This window comes from Oncorhynchus masou, chromosome 25 (genome assembly GCF_036934945.1).
Source record: "Oncorhynchus masou masou isolate Uvic2021 chromosome 25, UVic_Omas_1.1, whole genome shotgun sequence".
In the NCBI taxonomy this organism is placed as follows: domain Eukaryota; kingdom Metazoa; phylum Chordata; class Actinopteri; order Salmoniformes; family Salmonidae; genus Oncorhynchus; species Oncorhynchus masou.
In genome coordinates, this window is record NC_088236.1 from 18,305,981 (window position 1) to 18,324,274 (window position 18,294).

At 44.6% G+C, this 18,294-nt stretch overlaps 1 protein-coding gene across 3 annotated transcripts in view; it reads left to right on the forward strand.

The window, feature by feature from the left end:
- The first annotated feature begins 3,098 nt into the window (after positions 1–3,098).
- LOC135513864 (dedicator of cytokinesis protein 8-like) overlaps positions 3,099–18,294 on the forward strand; it is a 137,392-nt gene continuing 122,196 nt past the window's right edge. For 2 of the 3 annotated variants that reach the window (XM_064936837.1, XM_064936838.1), the window contains exon 1: positions 3,099–3,250. In XM_064936837.1, the coding sequence (XP_064792909.1) occupies positions 3,198–3,250 (53 nt within the window). In that variant the 5' untranslated portion in view covers positions 3,099–3,197. The remainder of the gene's footprint in view (positions 3,251–18,294) is intronic. The other variant, XM_064936841.1, reaches the window with a different exon arrangement.

Genomic DNA, 18,294 nt, shown 5'->3' on the forward strand with positions numbered 1-18,294 from the left:
TTTCAGCTTTTATTTTTTCCATCACATTCCCAGTGGGTCAGAGGTTTACATACACTCAATTAGTATTTGGTAGCATTGCCTTTAAATTGTTTAACTTGGGTCAAATGTTTTGGGTAGCATTCCACAAGCTTCCCACAATAAGTTGGGTGAATTTTGGTCCATTCCTCCTGACAGAGCTGGTGTAACTGAGTCAGGTTTGTAGGCCTCCTTGCTCACACATGCTTTTTCAGTTCTGCCCACACATTTTCTATAGGATTGAGGTCAGGGCTTTGTGATGGCCACTCCAATACCTTGACTTTGTTGTCCTTAAGCCATTTGGCCACAGCTTTGGAGGTATGCTTGGGGCCATTGTCCATTTGGAAGACCCATTTGCGACCAAGCTTTAACTTCCTGACTGGTGTTTTGACATGTTGCTTCAATATATCTACATAATTTTCCTCACTCATGATGCCATCTATTTTGTGAAGTGCACCAGTCCCTCTTGCAGCAAGCACCCCCACAATATGATGCTGCCACCCCCGTGCTTCACAGTTGGGATGATGTTCTTCGGCTTGCAAGCCTCCCCCTTTTTCCTCCAAACATAACGATGGTTATTATGGCCAAACAGTTCTATTTTTGTTTCATCTGACCAGAGGACATTTCTCCAAAAAGTATGATCTTTGTCCCCATGCACAGTTGCAAACCGTAGTCTGGATTTTTATGGCAGTTGTGGAGCAGTGGCTTCTTCCTTGCTGAGCGGCCTTTCAGGTTATGTCGATATAGGAGTTGTTTTACTGTGGATATAGATACTTTTGTACCCGTTTCCTCCAGCATCTTCACAAGGTCCTTTGATGTTGTTCTGGGATTGATTTGCACTTTTTGCACCAAAGTACGTTCATCTCTAGGAGACAGAACGCATCTCCTTCCTGAGCGGTATGACGGCTGTGTGGTCCCATGGTGTTTATACTTGCATACTATTGTTTGTACAGATGAATGTGGTACCTTCAGGCATTTGGAAATTGCTCCCAAGGATGAACCAGACTTGTTGAGGTTTACAATGGTTTTTGGTTGATTTCTTTTGATTTTCCCATGATGTCAAGCAAAGAGGCACTGAGTTTGAAGGTAGGCCTTGCAATATATCCACAGGTACACCTCCAATTGACTCAAATTATGTCAATTAGCCTATCAGAAGCTTCTAAAGCCATGACATCATTTTCTGGAATTTTCCAAGATGCTTAAAGGCACAGTCAATTTAGTGAATGTAAACCTCTGATCCACTGGAATTGTGATACAGTGAATTGTAAGTGAAATAATCTGTCTGTAAACAAATGTTGGAAAAATGACTTGTGTCATGCACCAAGTAGATGTCCTAACTGACTTGCCAACACTATAGTTTGTAAACAAGAAAATTGTGGAGTGGTTGAGAAACAAGTTTTAATGACTCCAACCTAAGTGTATGTAAACTTCTGACTTCAACTGTATTTATATGTATATATTCTTATTCCATTCCTTCACTTAGATGTGTGTGTAGTAGGTAGTTGTTGTGGTATTGTTTGATTACTTGTTAGATATTGCTGCACTGTCAGAAATAGAAGCACAAGCATTTCACTACACTCTCAATACCATCTGCTAACCATGTGTATGTGACCAATAAGATGTTACTTTAGTTGATATGCTGCTACGTTATTTCTCCTAACCTGCTGCTTAAGTTCTCCTAACCTAATAAAGCTAATTGGTTATTTGCTTTATGTGTAAATACTGTATTATTGACAAATCTCATCCATATATCTACTGCTGTACCCTTTTCCTGCTTATACTGTATATTGTCAATACTGTCTATACACATCACATATTTATATTCCAGACTCTAACATTGCTCGTTCAGATACTTCTTAATTTCTTCTTTCTTTTCTTTTATTATTTGTGTGTTATTAATTGTACGGTTAGATATTTACGGTACTGCTGGAGCTAGAAACACAATAATTTCACTGCACTTGCTTTAACATTTGCCAATATGTGTATGCATCAAATCAACTGTGAATGTATAACCTGTTAAAAAAAGTCAAATCTGACAAAAGCTGTATCCTTTCTAATAAATACCCATATATTTTGTTTTGCAGTGCAGCACATTCTGTTTTGAATCAAGCTACATTCGTTTTTTGTTGTTGTTCACATATCCTCTCTGATGTACTTCATCCTTGATAGGCTACTTATATATAACCCCATCAAGTGAAGCTCATACTCCCGTCAGATCTAAACTACAGGAGGTTGGTGGCACCTTAATTGGGGAGGATGGGCTTGTGGCAATGGTTGTAGCAGAATCAATGCAATGGTATCAAGTATATCAAACACATGGTCACCATTTGCTCCATTCCAGCCATTATTATGAGCCGTCCCCATCTCAGCAGCCTCCACTGATCTAAACCATTGATGGTGTTTCTACAAATTACATTTCAAAAGCAGTTAGGATCAGAATAGATCAGAAACACATGGGTTTATGTCAATATTAGCCGATTAAAATCAACTCCACAATTTACAACATAACATAAAATTATGTTTTTATTTTTTTTTAACTACTACATTTCAGCACCCAAAGAATAGCCCTACTTGAAACCTTCCCCATCCCAACCAACCTAATTGCGGGCTATTCTTAGGGTGTTAAAATCAGTATTAAAAAAACTTCATTTTATGTGACGTCGGAAGCTCCAGCCCGCTAGTCTCAGAACAACTCAGTCGAGGAGTTTAGTTTCGTCGGCTATGTCAATTTGGGCATTCCAAAACGTCAATATCTCCCTCCCGATCTCAACCCTATCTCTCTTACACACACGTCAGACTGCTTATTAAGCACACCCAAGGGCGTGTCTAGCAGAGAAAGAGTGTGTGTGTGTGTGTGTGTGTGTGTGTGTGTGTGTGTGTGTGTGTGTGTGTGTGTGTGTGTGTGTGTGTGTGTGTGTGTGTGTGTGTGTGTGTGTGTGTGTGTGTGTGTGTGTGTGTGTGTGTGTGTGTGTGTGTGTGTGTGTGTGAGATCTCCTCCCACTCCGCAGCCGGTGTCTGGCTGGTTGGGATGGGGAAGGTTTCAAATGCGGAAGTTTCCACCCAGAACGCTGCCACAGCGAAGATGAGGCTTGTGATGACATTTGTGCTAGCAGCGCGGTAGGAGAAGTTACCACTCCGCAGGGAAACTGTAGCTACCACCGCAGAACTGGAGTAAACTGCTCATGTCGTCTTTGGCGAGCGCGGAGCGACGTGCGTTCGCTCTGAAAATCAACAGGTAATGTTCGTCTCTCTCACACACCTTTACGACTTTTCATGATCAGTCTGGTGAACTCAGAGTTCTCATAGGCTACTGATTTGAGCTGTTGTTACGTCAGGGAAAGGCGAGTGGATTCCTATACACGCAGCTACATGCGGGCAATTCCATATAACGGAATTACGCTGAGACCTAGATTTTTCTTTTTCAAATGTATACCAAACCAAAACTATTGATTTCAAAGTTTAACAAACCACAGAACTCTATGCGCAAGGAATAATTTTAACAATTTCAATACATAAAAAAAATACATTTACAGTAAGAACTGTGCAGATAAAGTTAGCATCTGCACAGTTTTTAATGATTTATTATGTGAATTGTTCAAAGTTGTCATTGTGCTGTATGGTTTGTTAAACTTTGAAATCAGTGTTTTTTGTTCTGCATACATTTTAAATCAGAGACGCAGCATATTTCTGTTACCGAGGAATTGCCCATGTTGTGACTGTAGGGTACTCTATCATGGGTGGGTCGCAGTCCTTGACTTAAATTATGACATTTGCTTTAATAACTCCATAGTTATTTCTTATGAGTAAGGATATTAAACATTGATTTATTTCATTCAATTACCTATCACACATTTAGTTTTAACATCTTTCAAGTAGTGGACTAATATTCATAAAACAAATCCTATTCTATCTATATTAGAGCCTACCTATATTTCCCCCGAAAGACTAATGAACAAGAACAAAAAATTTGAGTCTACCGGTAGGCCTACTTACTTCACAAAGAGCTTATTGAGCTGATGCAAACATGCTTTTGTATATACAGTGTATGCGAACACCCCTTCAAATTAGATGATTCTGTGCTTCCAACTTGGTGGCAACAGTTTGGGGAAGGCCCATTCCTGTTTCAACATGATAATGCCCCCGTGCACAAATCGAGGTCCATACAGAAATTGTTTGTTGAGATCGGTGTGGAAGAACTTGACTGGCCTGCACAGAGCCCTGACCTCAACGCCATCGAACACTTTTGGGATGAATTGGAGAGCCGACTGGGAGCCAGGCCCAATCACCCAACATCAGTTCCCGACCACACTCATGCTCTTGTGGCTAAATGGAAGAGGGTCCACGCAGTAATGTTCCAACATCTAGTAAAAACACCTTCCCAGAAGAGTGGAGGCTGTTATAGCAGCAAAGGGGGACCAACACCATATTAATGCAGTGTATTAGCAATATAGTGTATTAGCAATGCATAATATGCTATACAATGCATGAGATTGTAAGAAGCTACTGGGAGGATGACCAATTCCATATCAGTGCCCATGATTTTGGAATGAGATGTTTGACATGCAGGTGTCCACATATTTTTGGTCATGTAGTGTATTTCTGTTGCCTTCATTTCCTAATCATTGGGTTGCCTAAACATCAGACTGAAAATAAGTCACTGTAAAAATAGACTAAATAGTCTCTACAAAGCAGAATGTTATGATATCTGCACTTTACTGGTTTTATGTTTTGTTGTTCCATTTGGCAGGAGGTGGAGATAGGGTATCCACAAGAAAGGGTTGTTTACCTGACTTTTTGTGGCTCCTGTAGGTTCTGTCGTTTGTATTTGTCTGTAAAGGCATTGCATGTGATACACTATGTAAACAATAGCAGACTATAATCAAATGTTGTCTAACGACGCACGTTTCCTCAGAAATCAGCTGGAAGTGTTTGCTGTCCGGTTAGACTCAGCCATATTGCACAAGTGTTTGTCACGTGTGAATTGTATGAGTATTTAAAATAAATAAAAAATGAAAATACAAACAATATACAGACCAGCATACTGTCGGTCGGGTTGATAACACTAATCTGTGAATATTTTGTCTCAAATTCCTACCTGCAGAAGGACCAACCAGCATTCTGGCTTGTAGAGGTTGTAAGAGGAAACTTTCCTGATCCAAACACTAATTTCTGCCTGACGTAGAATTCTATGCAATTCAACGTCAGGTCTTCAGCCTACTCATTGGGGTATGTTTCTATATCTGTCAGGGCTCTACAGTGCCACCATTGTACTCGCTTATATACGCAGAAATACTTTAGTGTGCGCCCTGGAATTTTAATTTAGGAGCACCAGTGCGCTCGGAAAAATAAAAGATTCTAGCTTTATTACCTCAAATATTTTTCATTGTGTTCCAAAATGTATTTGTGTGTGCCGACATCTTTCAACTGAGGTGCACACGTGCTCCTTCTAAACCAAAGGTCTGCGTAGACCCCTGTGTGCTGTGTCTGATCATTTCCTCTCTGCATATTGTGTACGGTGCCTTCGGAAAGTATTCACAACCCTTGACTTTTTACACATTTTGTTGTGTGACAGTCTGAATTTTAAATTGATTAAATTGCGGAAAAACAATTCTGTCACTGGCCTATAAATAATACCCCATAATGTCAAAGTGCAATTAGGTTTTTCGGGATTTGCACAAATTAATACAAAATGAAAACCTGAAATGTCTTTAGTCAGTAAGTATTCAACCCCTTTGTAATGGCAAACTAAATAAGTTCAGGAGTAAAAATATGCTTCACTAGTCACATAAGTTGCATGGACTCACTCTGTGTGCAATAATAGAGTTTATCATGATTTCTGAATGACTACCTCATCTCTGTACCCAACACATACAATTAACTGTAAAGTCCCTCAGTCAAGCAGTGAATTTCAAACACAGATTCAACCACAAAGACCAGAGAGGTTTTCCAAAGCCTCACAGAGAAGGGCACCTATTAGTAGATGGGTAAAACCTTTTAAAAAAAGCAGACATTGAATATCCCTTTGAGGATGGCGAAGTTATTCATTACACTTTTGGATGGTGTATCAATACACCCAGTTACTACAAAGATACAGGTGTCCTTCCTAAAAGTTGCTGGAGTTGAAGGAAACTGCTCAGGGATTTCACCATGAGGCCAATGATGACTTTAAAACAGAATTCAATGGCTGTGACAGGAGAACTGAGGATGGATCAACAACATTGTAGTTACTCCACAATACTAACCTAATTGACAGAGTGAAAAGAAGGAAGCCTGAACAGAAAAAAAGTAAATGTTGTTGATTTGTCCTGAATAAAAAGTGTTATGTTTGGGGAAAATACAACACATTACTGAGTATCACGCTCCATATTTTCAAGCATAGTGGTGGCTACATCATGGTATGGGTATGCTTGTTATCGTTAAAGACTGGGGAGTTTTTTTAGGATAAAAAATAAATGTAATGGAGCTAAGCACAAGAAAACTCCTAGCAGACACTGGGAGATGGCCAAATCTAGGCCAAATCTACACTGGAGTTGCTTACCAAGAAGACAGTGAATGTTCCTGAGTGGCCTGGCTACACTTTTGACTTAAATCGACTTGGAAATCCATGGCGAGACCTGGAAATGGTTGTCTAGCAATGATTAACAAACAATTTGACAGCGCTTGAGGAATTCTGAAAAGAATAATGGTCAAATGTTGCACAATCCAGTTGTGGAAAGCTCTTAGAGACTTACCCAGAAGTGATTCTAACATGTATTGACTCAGGGGGTTGAATAGTTATCCAGTCAAGATATATTATTTTATTTTTCATACATTTATTACAAATGTTAACATTTTCTTCAACTTTTACATTTCAAACTATTTTGTGTAAATCATTGACAATTAAATCAATTTTAATCCCAATTTGTAACACAAGAAAATGTGGAAAAAGTCAAGAGGTGTGAACTTTCTGAAGGCACTGTATATATAGCCCATCTAGCAGCCCAGTCAGAGAGGTTATACATGAGAGGGCTGCAGTTATTGTTCCTCCTCCTACACACTGACCAGGTGGAGAGGAACTAGTCTACATGAGACCATTGTGTGTCATGCCTGTAGTCCACTGATGCAACAAATGTATCTCTCTCATGACCTTATAGACATCTTTAGCTTTACACTATAGACATGAGTTGTAACTTTTGAGCTGTTACAATGGTTATGAAAGCCCTTGTATTGAGAGACCCAGACCTTGTTCTTGCTCTTTCGGGAACACTTTGTGGCATTCTAAAATGTATAGTATCCAAATTAGCAACCTAGCCCCAGCTATAAGCTACATTACACATTTATAATTGTGTGTCCTGTTTATGTTAGGTCAGTCCCACACTACCTGTAGTTAATTAATGAGACAGGCAGTATAGCTGACAGTTTGATTGAAGTGGAGAAGATGGGGGAGAGTCTCTTGTGTAATTGTATTGTTTATTGTACCTTTTATATAAATAGGCAAGTCCGTTAAGAACAAATTCTTATTTTTCAATGAAGGCCTAGGAACAGTGGGTTAACTGCCTTCAGGGGCATAACAACAGATTTGTACCTTGTCAGCTCTGGGATTTGAACTGGCAACCTTTCGGTTACTAGCCCAATGCTCTAACCACTAGGTTACCCTGCCGCCGGGACTATACCAGTATCGCGATACACATTAGTATCGTGGCAAGGAAACAAAATACCAAGCAGATTTGACTTCTTTAGGATAACAGCTCTAATGTTGGAAACAAACATCATTATGTTGTCATCCAGAGTCAAATGTATTTATTATCCACACCACATTTTATATAAAGCAGGTTTTTAAAGGACCAAAGACTTTGGTTTGCTTTGTGTTTTCATTTTTGCAATGATTAAAATATTGCGATCCTGGTATCGTCACCTACTGTGTAACAGGGCTGAGGTCAGTTGCTGAAAGGGAGAGCATCTTCAGTTGCGTCTTGAATCCACTGCTGAGCCAGCTAATGGGCTCGGTCTCCACAGCCGATACTGTCCACATGGGTTTTTGTTGCTGACCGTAGGACTGGCTGGTCATCAACCTGTAAAAGGTTAGGATCGTGTGTGTGTGTGTGTGTGTGTGTGTGTGTGCATGTGTGTGGTTCACTTCCAGCAACAGTGATTACTCACTGAATTTGACACATTTATGTTGTTGTGGTGAGGAAAAGCTATTGTTTACATTCTTGACTGACAATTTATCAGCCATTTGTATTCTTCTAAATGTTTACAAATGGGTCTCAATTTCAGTAAGCTTGAATTAAGTAGGCAGGCAGTTTGGAAATGTACAACAAATCCAGTTAACCCCTTTGGCTCTTCACTGTTTCTCACACGTAAGCAGTTCTACACATGCACAGATCAGTACATTCCTCTTTCTCTATCAGGGTGAAATTACAAGGAAATTCTATTATGACACAGACAGCATTTGGTTCACTTCTCTTTTCATTTCATGGCAGTTTTAAAACAGGAAATACTTGTTTCTTACCCCAGATATAGGAGGAGGAATTAAAGAGAAGTGTAAATATTTTCTCTCTAGAAAAAAAAACTGTAAATGTTGTGCTCTTAACGGAAGCAAATTGAATAATCAATTAAAATGTCAACTTGACATATAGACAGTGTTCTTAGTTCTACACCAGATGTTGTCAGTTAAACTGGGCATTTCCACGATAAAGGAATTTACTGTAAGAACTGTGCAGATGCAAAGTTTGTTAACAGAAGTAGGGTAAAATCTTCCTTAGTTTTTTATGTGAACACGTTTTTCACAAACTCTACTTGGAGTTTCTCTGAGCAAATCTGTTTTTCTCTGGCAGACAACAGTATGTTATCAGTCCAGTCCTCTGGGACAATATGGAGTTAACAGGGTAAATACATTGTCATTTGGGTTCTGTCAAGCAAAGCAGATGCTATATTTGACCATGGTTAAGTTGACTATTGTGGAGTGGACATAAATCAAAATTGGGTTATTCGGTTGCGTGGTGAGAAAGATGTTGCCAATGTCAACTCCACTTCCTGAAAGAGGGTGTTTCTAGGTGTCTGATCCGCAGGGTTAATAAGACGTTATGGTATAATTAAGCAAAAGGCCCTAGAAGGTGTGGTATATGGCCAGTATACCACGGCTAAGAGTTGGTCTTATGCACGAAGCAATGTGGAGTGCCTGGACACAGCCCTTAGCCGTGGTATATTGACCATCTATCACAAACCCCGAGGAGCCTTATTGCTGTTATAATCTGGTTACCAACGTAATTAGAGCAGTAAAAATAGATGTTTTGTCAAACTTATGGTATACAGTCTGATATACCACTGCTGTCAGCCGATAAGATTTCAGGACTCAATCCACCCAGTTTATAGTAAGGTGTTCGACTAGCTGCCTCACCTGTAATACTGTTGTTGTTGAGTTGGGAACAATTCCTCTTGTCAGCAGAAGAGAAGGGAAGTCCTAACATTTTGGAAGCATGTCAACAGCCTACCACACGGTCTCCTAATGAGAGGGAATTAAACCATGCTGGATGCTGGGCTGGTTGTCATGGCCTGACTGACTTTGACCTTTCACCTAAATTGTTACTTCAGGAAGTTTGGGGCCCCTCCATTTCTCAATAGAGTTGTGCTGATGCTGGCTTGTCCCACATCATCATGCCATTGTGTGTGTGTGTGTGTGTGGCAGAAGTTGTGTATGGATTTAGTGAGTGGGTGTGTGTGGCAGGAGTTGTGTATGGAGTTAGTGAGTGGGTGTGTGTGTGTGTGTGTGTGGCAGGAGTTGTGTATGGATTTAGTGAGTGGGCGTGTGTGATGTGTGTGGCAGGAGTTGTGGGTTGGTGTGTGTGTGTGGCGTTAGTGTGTGGGTGTGTGTGGCAAGAGTTGTGTATGGAGTTAGTGAGTGGGTGGGTGTGTGTGTGTGTGGCAGGAGTTGTGTTTAGCTTTTGTGTGGCAGCTTTCATATGTTCTCATGTTCTGAGCAAGGAACTGAAACATTAGCTTTCTTACATAGCACATATTGCACTTCTAATTTCTTCTCCAACACTTTGTTTTTGTATTATTTAACCCAAATTGAACATGTAGCATTATTTACTTGAGGCTAAATTGATTTTATTGATGTATTATATTAAGTTAAAATAAGTGTTAATTCAGTATTGTTGTAATTGTCATTATTACAAATATTTAACAAAATCGGCAGATTAATCGGTATCGGCTTTTTTTGGTCCTCCAATAATCGGTATCGGCGTTGAAAAATCATATTCGGTCGACCTCTAGTGTGTGTGTGTGGCAGGAGTTGTGTATGGAGTTAATGAGTGGGTGTGTGTGTGGCAGGAGTTGTGTATGGAGTTAGTGAGTGAGTGTGTGTGTGTGTGGCAGGAGTTGTGTATGGAGTTAGTGAGTGAGTGGGTGTGTGTGTCTGTGGCAGGAGTTGTGTATTGAGTTAGTGAGTGGGTGTGTTTGTGTGTGGCAGGACTTTGTTTGTGTGTGTGTGTCTGTAGCAGGAGTTGTGTATTGAGTGGGTGTGTGTGTGTGTGTGGGGCAGGAGTTGTGTATGGCGTTAGTGAGTGGGTGGGCGTGTGTGTGTTTGGCAGGAGTTGTGTATGGCGTTAGTGAGTGTGTGTGGCAGATGTTGTGTATGGAGTTAGTGTGTGTGTGTGTGTGGCAGGAGTTGTGTATGGCGTTAGGGAGTGAGTGGGTGGGTGTGTGTGTGTGGCAGGAGTTTTGTATGGCGTTAGTGAGTGTGTGTGTGTGGCAGGAGTTGTGTATGGCGTTAGGGAGTGAGTGGGTGGGTGTGTGTGTGTGTGGCAGGAGTTTTGTATGGCGTTAGTGAGTGTGTGTGTGTGTGTTACAGGAGTTGTGTATGACGTTCGTGATTGGGTGTGTGTGTGGCAGGAACTGTGTATGGAGTGAGTGAGTGTGTGTGTGTGTGGCATTAGTTGTGTATGGTGTTAGTGAGTGGGGGTGTGTGTGTGGCAGGAGTTTTGTATGGATTTTGTGTGTGTTTGTGTGTGTGTGTGGCAGGAGTTGTGTATGGTTGTGTATGGCGTTAATGAGTGTGTGTGTGTGTGTGTGTGTGTGTGTGTGTGTGTGTGTGTGTGTGTGTGTGTGTGTGTGGTAGCAGTTGTGTATGACGTTCGTGATTGGTTGTGTGTGTGGCAGGAGTTGTGTATGGAGTTAGTGAGTGTGTGTGTGTGTGGCAGGAGTTGTGTATGGCGTTAGTGATTGGGTGTGTGTGTGCAGGAGTTGTGTATGGAGTTAGTGAGTGTGTGTGTGGCAGGAATTGTGTGTGTGTGGCAGGAGTTGTGTATGGAGTTTGTGTGGCAGCAGTTGTGTATGTGTGTGTGGCAGGAGTTGTGTATGGCGTTAGTGATTGGTTGTGTGTGTGGCAGGAGTTGTGTATGGAGTTAGTGTGTGTGTGTGGCAGGAGTTGTGTATGGCGTTAGTGATTGGGTGTGTGTGGCAGGAGTTGTGTATGGCGTTAGTGATTGGGTGTGTGTGTGCAGGAGTTGTGTATGGAGTTAGTGAGTGTGTGTGTGGCAGGAATTGTGTGTGTGTGTGGCAGGAGTTGTGGGTGTGTGGGTGGCAGGAGTTGTGTGGCAGGAGTTGTGGGTGTGTGTGTGGCAGGAGTTGTGGGTGTGTGTGTGGCAGGAGTTGTGGGTGTGTGTAGCAGGAGTTGTGTATGGCATTATTGAGTGATTGGGTGGGTTTTTGTGTGTGTGTGTGGCAGGAGTTGTGTATGGCGTTAGTTAGTGGGTGGGTGTGGGTGTGTGTGTGTGACTGGAGTTAGTTTGTGTGTGTGTGGCAGGAGTTGTGTATGGCATTAGTGAGTGGTTATGTGTGTGTGTGTGGCAGGAGATGTGTATGGCATTAGTGAGTGAGTGGGTGGGTGTGTGTGTGTGACTGGAGTTAGTGATTGGGTGTGTGTGTGTGGCAGGAGTTGTGTATGGAGTTACTGAGTGGGTGGGTGGGTGGGTGGCAGGTGTTGTGTATGACGTTAGTGAGTGGGTGTGTGTGGCAGGATTTGTGTATGGCATTAGTGAGTGGTTATGTGTGTGTGTGTGTGGCAGGAGTTGTGTATGGCGTTAGTGAGTGTGTGTGTGTGGCAGATGTTGTGTATGGAGTTAGTGTGTGTGTGTGTGTGGCAGGAGTTGTGTATGGAGTTACTGAGTGGGTGGGTGGGTGGCAGGAGTTCTGTATGGCGTTAGTGAGTGTGTGTGTGTGACAGGAGTTGTGTATGGATTTCGTGATTGGGTGTGTGTGTGTGGCAGGAACTGTGTATGGAGTTAGTGAGTGTGTGTGTGTGTGTGTGTGTGTGTGTGGGCATTAGTTGTGTATGGTGTGAGTGAGTGGGGGTGTGTGTGTGGCAGGAGTTTTGTATGTAGTTTGTGTGTGTGTGTGTGGCAGGAATGTGTATGGAGTTAGTGAGTGTGTGTGTGGCAGGAATGTGTATGGAGTTAGTGAGTGTGTGTGTGTGGCAGGAGTTGTGTATGGCGTTAGTGATTGGGTGTGTGTGGCAGGAGTTGTGTATGGCGTTAGTGAGTGGGTGTGTGTGTGCAGGAGTTGTGTATGGAGTTAGTGAGTGTGTGTGTGGCAGGAATTGTGTGTGTGTGGCAGGAGTTGTGTATGGCGTTAGTGATTGGGTGTGTGTGTGCAGGAGTTGTGTATGGAGTTAGGAATTGTGTGTGTGTGGCAGGAGTTGTGTATGGAGTTAGTGAGTGTGTGTGTGGCAGGAATTGTGTGTGTGTGGCAGGAGTTGTGTATGGAGTCAGTGTGTGTGTGTGTGTGGCAGGAGTTGTGAATGGAGTTAGTGAGTGAGTGTGTGTGTGTGTGGAAGCAGTTGTGTATGGCGTTAGTAAGTGTGTGTGTGGCAGGAGTTGTGTATGGCATTAGTGAGTGGGTTTTTGTGAGTGTGTGGCAGGAGTTGTGTATGGAGTTAGTGAGTGTGTGTGGCAGATGTTGTGTATGGAGTTAGTGTGTGTGTGGCAGGAGTTGTGTATGGCGTTAGGGAGTGAGTGGGTGGGTGTGTGTGTGTGTGTGGCAGGAGTTTTGTATGGCGTTAGTGAGTGTGTGTGTGTGACAGGAGTTGTGTATGACGTTCGTGATTGGGTGTGTGTGTGGCAGGAACTGTGTATGGAGTTAGTGAGTGTGTGTGTGTGTGTGGCATAAGTTGTGTATGGTGTTAGTGAGTGGGGGTGTGTCTGTGGCAGGAGTTCTGTATGGATTTTGTGTGTGTGTGGCAGGAGTTGTGTATGGCGTTAATAAGTGTGTGTGTGTGTGTGGTAGCAGTTGTGTATGACGTTCGTGATTGGTTGTGTGTGTGGCAGGAGTTGTGTATGGAGTGAGTGTGTGTGTGTGTGTGTGGCAGGAGTTGTGTATGGCGTTAGTGATTGGGTGTGTGTGTGCAGGAGTTGTGTATGGAGTTTGTGTGGCAGGAGTTGTGTATGTGTGTGTGGCAGGAGTTGTGTATGGCGTTAGTGATAGGTTGTGTGTGTGGCAGGAGTTGTGTATGGAGTTTGTGTGGCAGGAGTTGTGTATGTGTGTGTGGCAGGAGTTGTGTATGTGTGTGTGGCAGGAGTTGTGTATGGCGTTAGTGATAGGTTGTGTGTGTGGCAGGAGTTGTGTATGGCGTTAGTGATTGGGTGTGTGTGTGCATGAGTTGTGTATGGAGTTAGTGAGTGTGTGTGTGGCAGGAGTTGTGGGTGTGTGTGTGGCAGGAGTTGTGTGTGTGTGTGTGTGGCAGGAGGTGTGTGTGTGGCAGGAGGTGTGGGTGTGTGTGTGGCAGGAGTTGTGGGTGTGTGTGTGTGGCAGGAGTTGTGGGTGTGTGTGTGTGGCAGGAGTTGTGGGTGTGTGTGTGTGGCAGGAGTTGTGGGTGTGTGTGTGTGGCAGGAGTTGTGGGTGTGTGTGTGTGGCAGGAGTTGTGGGTGTGTGTGTGTGGCAGGAGTTGTGGGTGTGTGTGTGGCAGGAGTTGTGGGTGTGTGTGTGGCAGGAGTTGTGGGTGTGTGTGTGGCAGGAGTTGTGGGTGTGTGTGTGGCAGGAGTTGTGGGTGTGTGTGTGGCAGGAGTTGTGGGTGTGTGAGTGGCAGGAGTTGTGGGTGTGTGTGTGGCAGGAGTTGTGTGTGTGTGTGGCAGGAGTTGTGGGTGTGTGTGTGTGTGTGTGTGTGGCAGGAGTTGTGGGTGTGTGTGTGTGTGTGTGTGGGTGGCAGGAGTTGTGGGTGTGTGAGTGGCAGGAGTTGTGGGTGTGTGAGTGGCAGGAGTTGTGGGTGTGTGTGAGTGGCAGGAGTTGTGGCAGGAGTTGTGTATGGCATTATTGAGTGATTGGGTGGGTTTTTGTGTGTGTGTGGCAGGAGAAGTGTATGGCGTTAGTGGGTGGGTGGGTGTGGGTGTGTGTGTGTGACTGGAGTTAGTGTGTGTGTGTGGCAGGAGTTGTGTATTGCATTAGTTAGTGAGTGGTTATGTGTGTGTGTGTGGCAGGAGTTGTGTATGGCATTAGTGAGTTAGTGATTGGGTGTGTGTGTGTGTGGCAGGAGTTTGTAAGTCGCTCTGGATAAGAGCGTCTGCTAAATGACTTAAATGTAAATGTAAATGTTGTGTATGGAGTTACTGAGTGGGTGGGTGGGTGGCAGGTGTTGTGTATGGCGTTAGTGAGTGGGTGTGTGTGGCAGGATTTGTGTATGGCATTAGTGAGTGGTTATGTGTGTGTGTGGCAGGAGTTGTGTATGGCGTTAGTGGGTGGGTGTGTGTGGCAGGAGTTGTGTATGGCGTTAGGGAGTGGGTGGGTGTGTGTGTGTGTGTGTGTGGCAGTAGTTTTGTATGGCGTTAGTGGGTGGGTGGGTGTGTGTGTGTGTGTGTGACTGGAGTTAGTGTGTGTGTGGCAGGAGTTGTGTATGGAGTTAGTGAGTGGGTGGGTGTGTGTGGCAGGAGTTGTGTATGGCGTTCGTGAGTGAGTGTGTGTGTGTGTCAGGAGTTAGTGATTGGGTGTGTTTGTGTGGCAGGAGTTGTGTATGGAGTTAGTGTGTGTGTGTGTGGCAGGAGTTGTGTATGGAGTTACTGAGTGGGTGGGTGGGTGGGTGGCAGGAGTTGTGTATGACGTTAGTGAGTGGGTGTGTGTGGCAGGATTTGTGTATGGCATTAGTGAGTGGTTATGTGTGTGTGTGGCAGGAGTTGTGTATGGCGTTAGTGGGTGGGTGTGTGTGGCAGGAGTTGTGTATGGCGTTAGTGGGTGGGTGTGTGTGGCAGGAGTTGTGTATGGCTTTAGTGAGTGTGTGTGTGTGGCAGATGTTGTGTATGGAGTTAGTGTGTGTGTGTGGCAGAAGTTGTGTATGGAGTTACTGAGTGGGTGGGTGTGTGTGTGTGGCAGGAGTTGTGTATGGCGTGGGTGTGTGTGTGTGGCAGGAGTTGTGTATGGCGTGGGTGTGTGTGTGTGGCAGGAGTTGTGTATGGCGTGAGTGTGTGTGACAGGAGTTGTGTATGGCGTTAGTGGGTGGGTTTGTGTGGCAGGAGTTGTGTATGGCGTTAGTGAGTGTGCGTGTGGCAGGAGTTGTGTATGGCGTGAGTGAGTGGGTGGGTGTGTGTGTGTGTGTGTGGCAGGAGTTGTGTATGGCGTTAGTAAGTGTGTGTGTGTGACAGGAGTTATGTATGGATTTCGTGATTGGGTGTGTGTGTGTGGCAGGAACTGTGTATGGAGTTAGTGAGTGTGTGTGTGTGTGGCATTAGTTGTATATGGTATTAGTGAGTGGGGGTGTGTGTGTGGCAGGAGTTTTGTATGGAGTTTGTGTGTGTGTGGCAGGAGTTGTGTATGGAGTTAGTGAGTGTGTGTGTGGCAGGAGTTGTGTATGGGGTTAGTGAGTGTGTATGTGTGTGTGGCAGGAGTTGTGTATGGAGTTTAGTGAGTGGGTGTGTGAGTGTGGCAGGAGTTGTGTGTGGTGTGAGTGAGTGAGGGTGTGTGTGTGGCAGGAGTTTTGTATGGCGTTAGGGAGTGAGTGGGTGGGTGTGTGTGTGTGTGTGTGGCAGGAGTTGTGTATGGCGTTAGTGGGTGGGTGGGTGTGTGTGTGTGTGTGTGACTGGAGTTAGTGTGTGTGTGGCAGGAGTTGTGTATGGAGTTAGTGAGTGGGTGGGTGTGTGTGGCAGGAGTTGTGTATGGCGTTAGTGAGTGAGTGAGTGTGTGTGTGTGTCAGGAGTTAGTGATTGGGTGTGTTTGTGTGGCAGGAGTTGTGTATGGAGTTAGTGTGTGTGTGTGTGGCAGGAGTTGTGTATGGAGTTACTGAGTGGGTGGGTGGGTGGCAGGTGTTGTGTATGACGTTAGTGAGTGGGTGTGTGTGGCAGGATTTGTGTATGGCATTAGTGAGTGGTTATGTGTGTGTGTGGCAGGAGTTGTGTATGGCGTTAGTGGGTGGGTGTGTGTGGCAGGAGTTGTGTATGGCTTTAGTGAGTGTGTGTGTGTGGCAGATGTTGTGTATGGAGTTAGTGTGTGTGTGTGGCAGAAGTTGTGTATGGAGTTACTGAGTGGGTGGGTGGGTGTGTGTGTGTGGCAGGAGTTGTGTATGGCGTGGGTGTGTGTGTGTGGCAGGAGTTGTGTATGGCGTGGGTGTGTGTGTGTGGCAGGAGTTGTGTATGGCGTGAGTGTGTGTGACAGGAGTTGTGTATGGCGTTAGTGGGTGGGTTTGTGTGGCAGGAGTTGTGTATGGCGTTAGTGAGTGTGCGTGTGGCAGGAGTTGTGTATGGCGTGAGTGAGTGGTGGGTGTGTGTGTGTGTGTGTGTGCAGGAGTTGTGTATGGCGTTAGTAAGTGTGTGTGTGTGACAGGAGTTATGTATGGATTTCGTGATTGGGTGTGTGTGTGTGGCAGGAACTGTGTATGGAGTTAGTGAGTGTGTGTGTGTGTGGCATTAGTTGTATATGGTGTTAGTGAGTGGGGGTGTGTGTGTGGCAGGAGTTTTGTATGGAGTTTGTGTGTGTGTGGCAGGAGTTGTGTATGGAGTTAGTGAGTGTGTGTGTGGCAGGAGTTGTGTATGGAGTTAGTGAGTGTGTATGTGTGTGTGGCAGGAGTTGTGTATGGAGTTTAGTGAGTGGGTGTGTGAGTGTGGCAGGAGTTGTGTGTGTGTGTGGAAGCAGTTGTGTATGGAGTTAGTGAGTGTGTGTGTGGCAGGAGTTGTGTATGGCGTTATTGAGTGGGTGGGTGTGTGTGTGTGACTGGAGTTAGTGATTGGGTGTGTTTGTGTGGCAGGAGTTGTGTATGGAGTTACTGAGTGGATGGGTGGCAGGTGTTGTGTATGGCGTGAGTGGGTGTGTGTGGCAGGATTTGTGTATGGCATTAGTGAGTGATTATATATGTGTGTGTGTGTGTGTGTGTGTGTGTGTGTGTGTGTGTGTGTGTGTGTGTGTGTGGCAGGAGTTGTGTATGGCGTTAGTGAGTGTGTGTGTGTGTGGCAGGAGTTGTGTATGGCGTTAGTGAGTGTGTGTGTGTGTGGCAGGAGTTGTGTAAGGCGTTAGTGTGTGTGTGTGTGGCAGGAGTTGTGTATGGAGTTACTGAGTGAGTGGGTGTGTGCGTGTGGCAGGAGTTGTGTATGGTGTGTGTGTGTGTGGCAGGAGTTCTGTATGGCGTGAGTGTGTGTGTGTGACAGGAGTTGTGTATGGCGTTAGTGGGTGGGTGTGTGTGGCAGGAGTTGTGTATGGCGTTAGTGAGTGTGTGTGTGGCAGGAGTTGTGTATGGCGTTAGGGAGTGAGTGGGTGTGTGTGTGTGGCAGGAGTTTTGTATGGCGTTAGTGAGTGTGTGTGTGTGTGACAGGAGTTGTGTATAGATTTCGTGATTGGGTGTGTGTGTGTGGCAGGAACTGTGTATGGCGTTAGTGAGTGTGTGTGGCATTAGTTGTGTATGGCGTTAGTGAGTGGAGGTGTGTGTGTGGCAGGAGTTGTGTATGGAGTTTAGTGAGTGGGTGTGTGTGTGGAAGCATTTGTGTATGGAGTTAGTGAGTGTGTTTGGCAGGAGTTGTGTATGGCGTTAGGGAGTGTGTGTGGCAGGAGTTGTGTATGGAGTTACTGAGTGGGTGGGTGTGGCAGGAGATGTGTATAGAGTTAGGAGTTGTGTATGGAGGTAGTGAGTGTGTGTGTGTGGCAGGAGTTGTGTATAGAGTTAGGAGTTGTGTATGGAGGTAGTTAGTGTGTGTGTGTGGCAGGAGTTGTGTATAGAGTTAGGAGTTGTGTATAGAGGTAGTGAGTGTGTGTGTGTGGCAGGAGTTGTGTATGGTGTTAGTGAGTGTGTGTGTGTGGCAGGAGTTGTGTATGGCGTTAGTGGGTGTGTGTGTG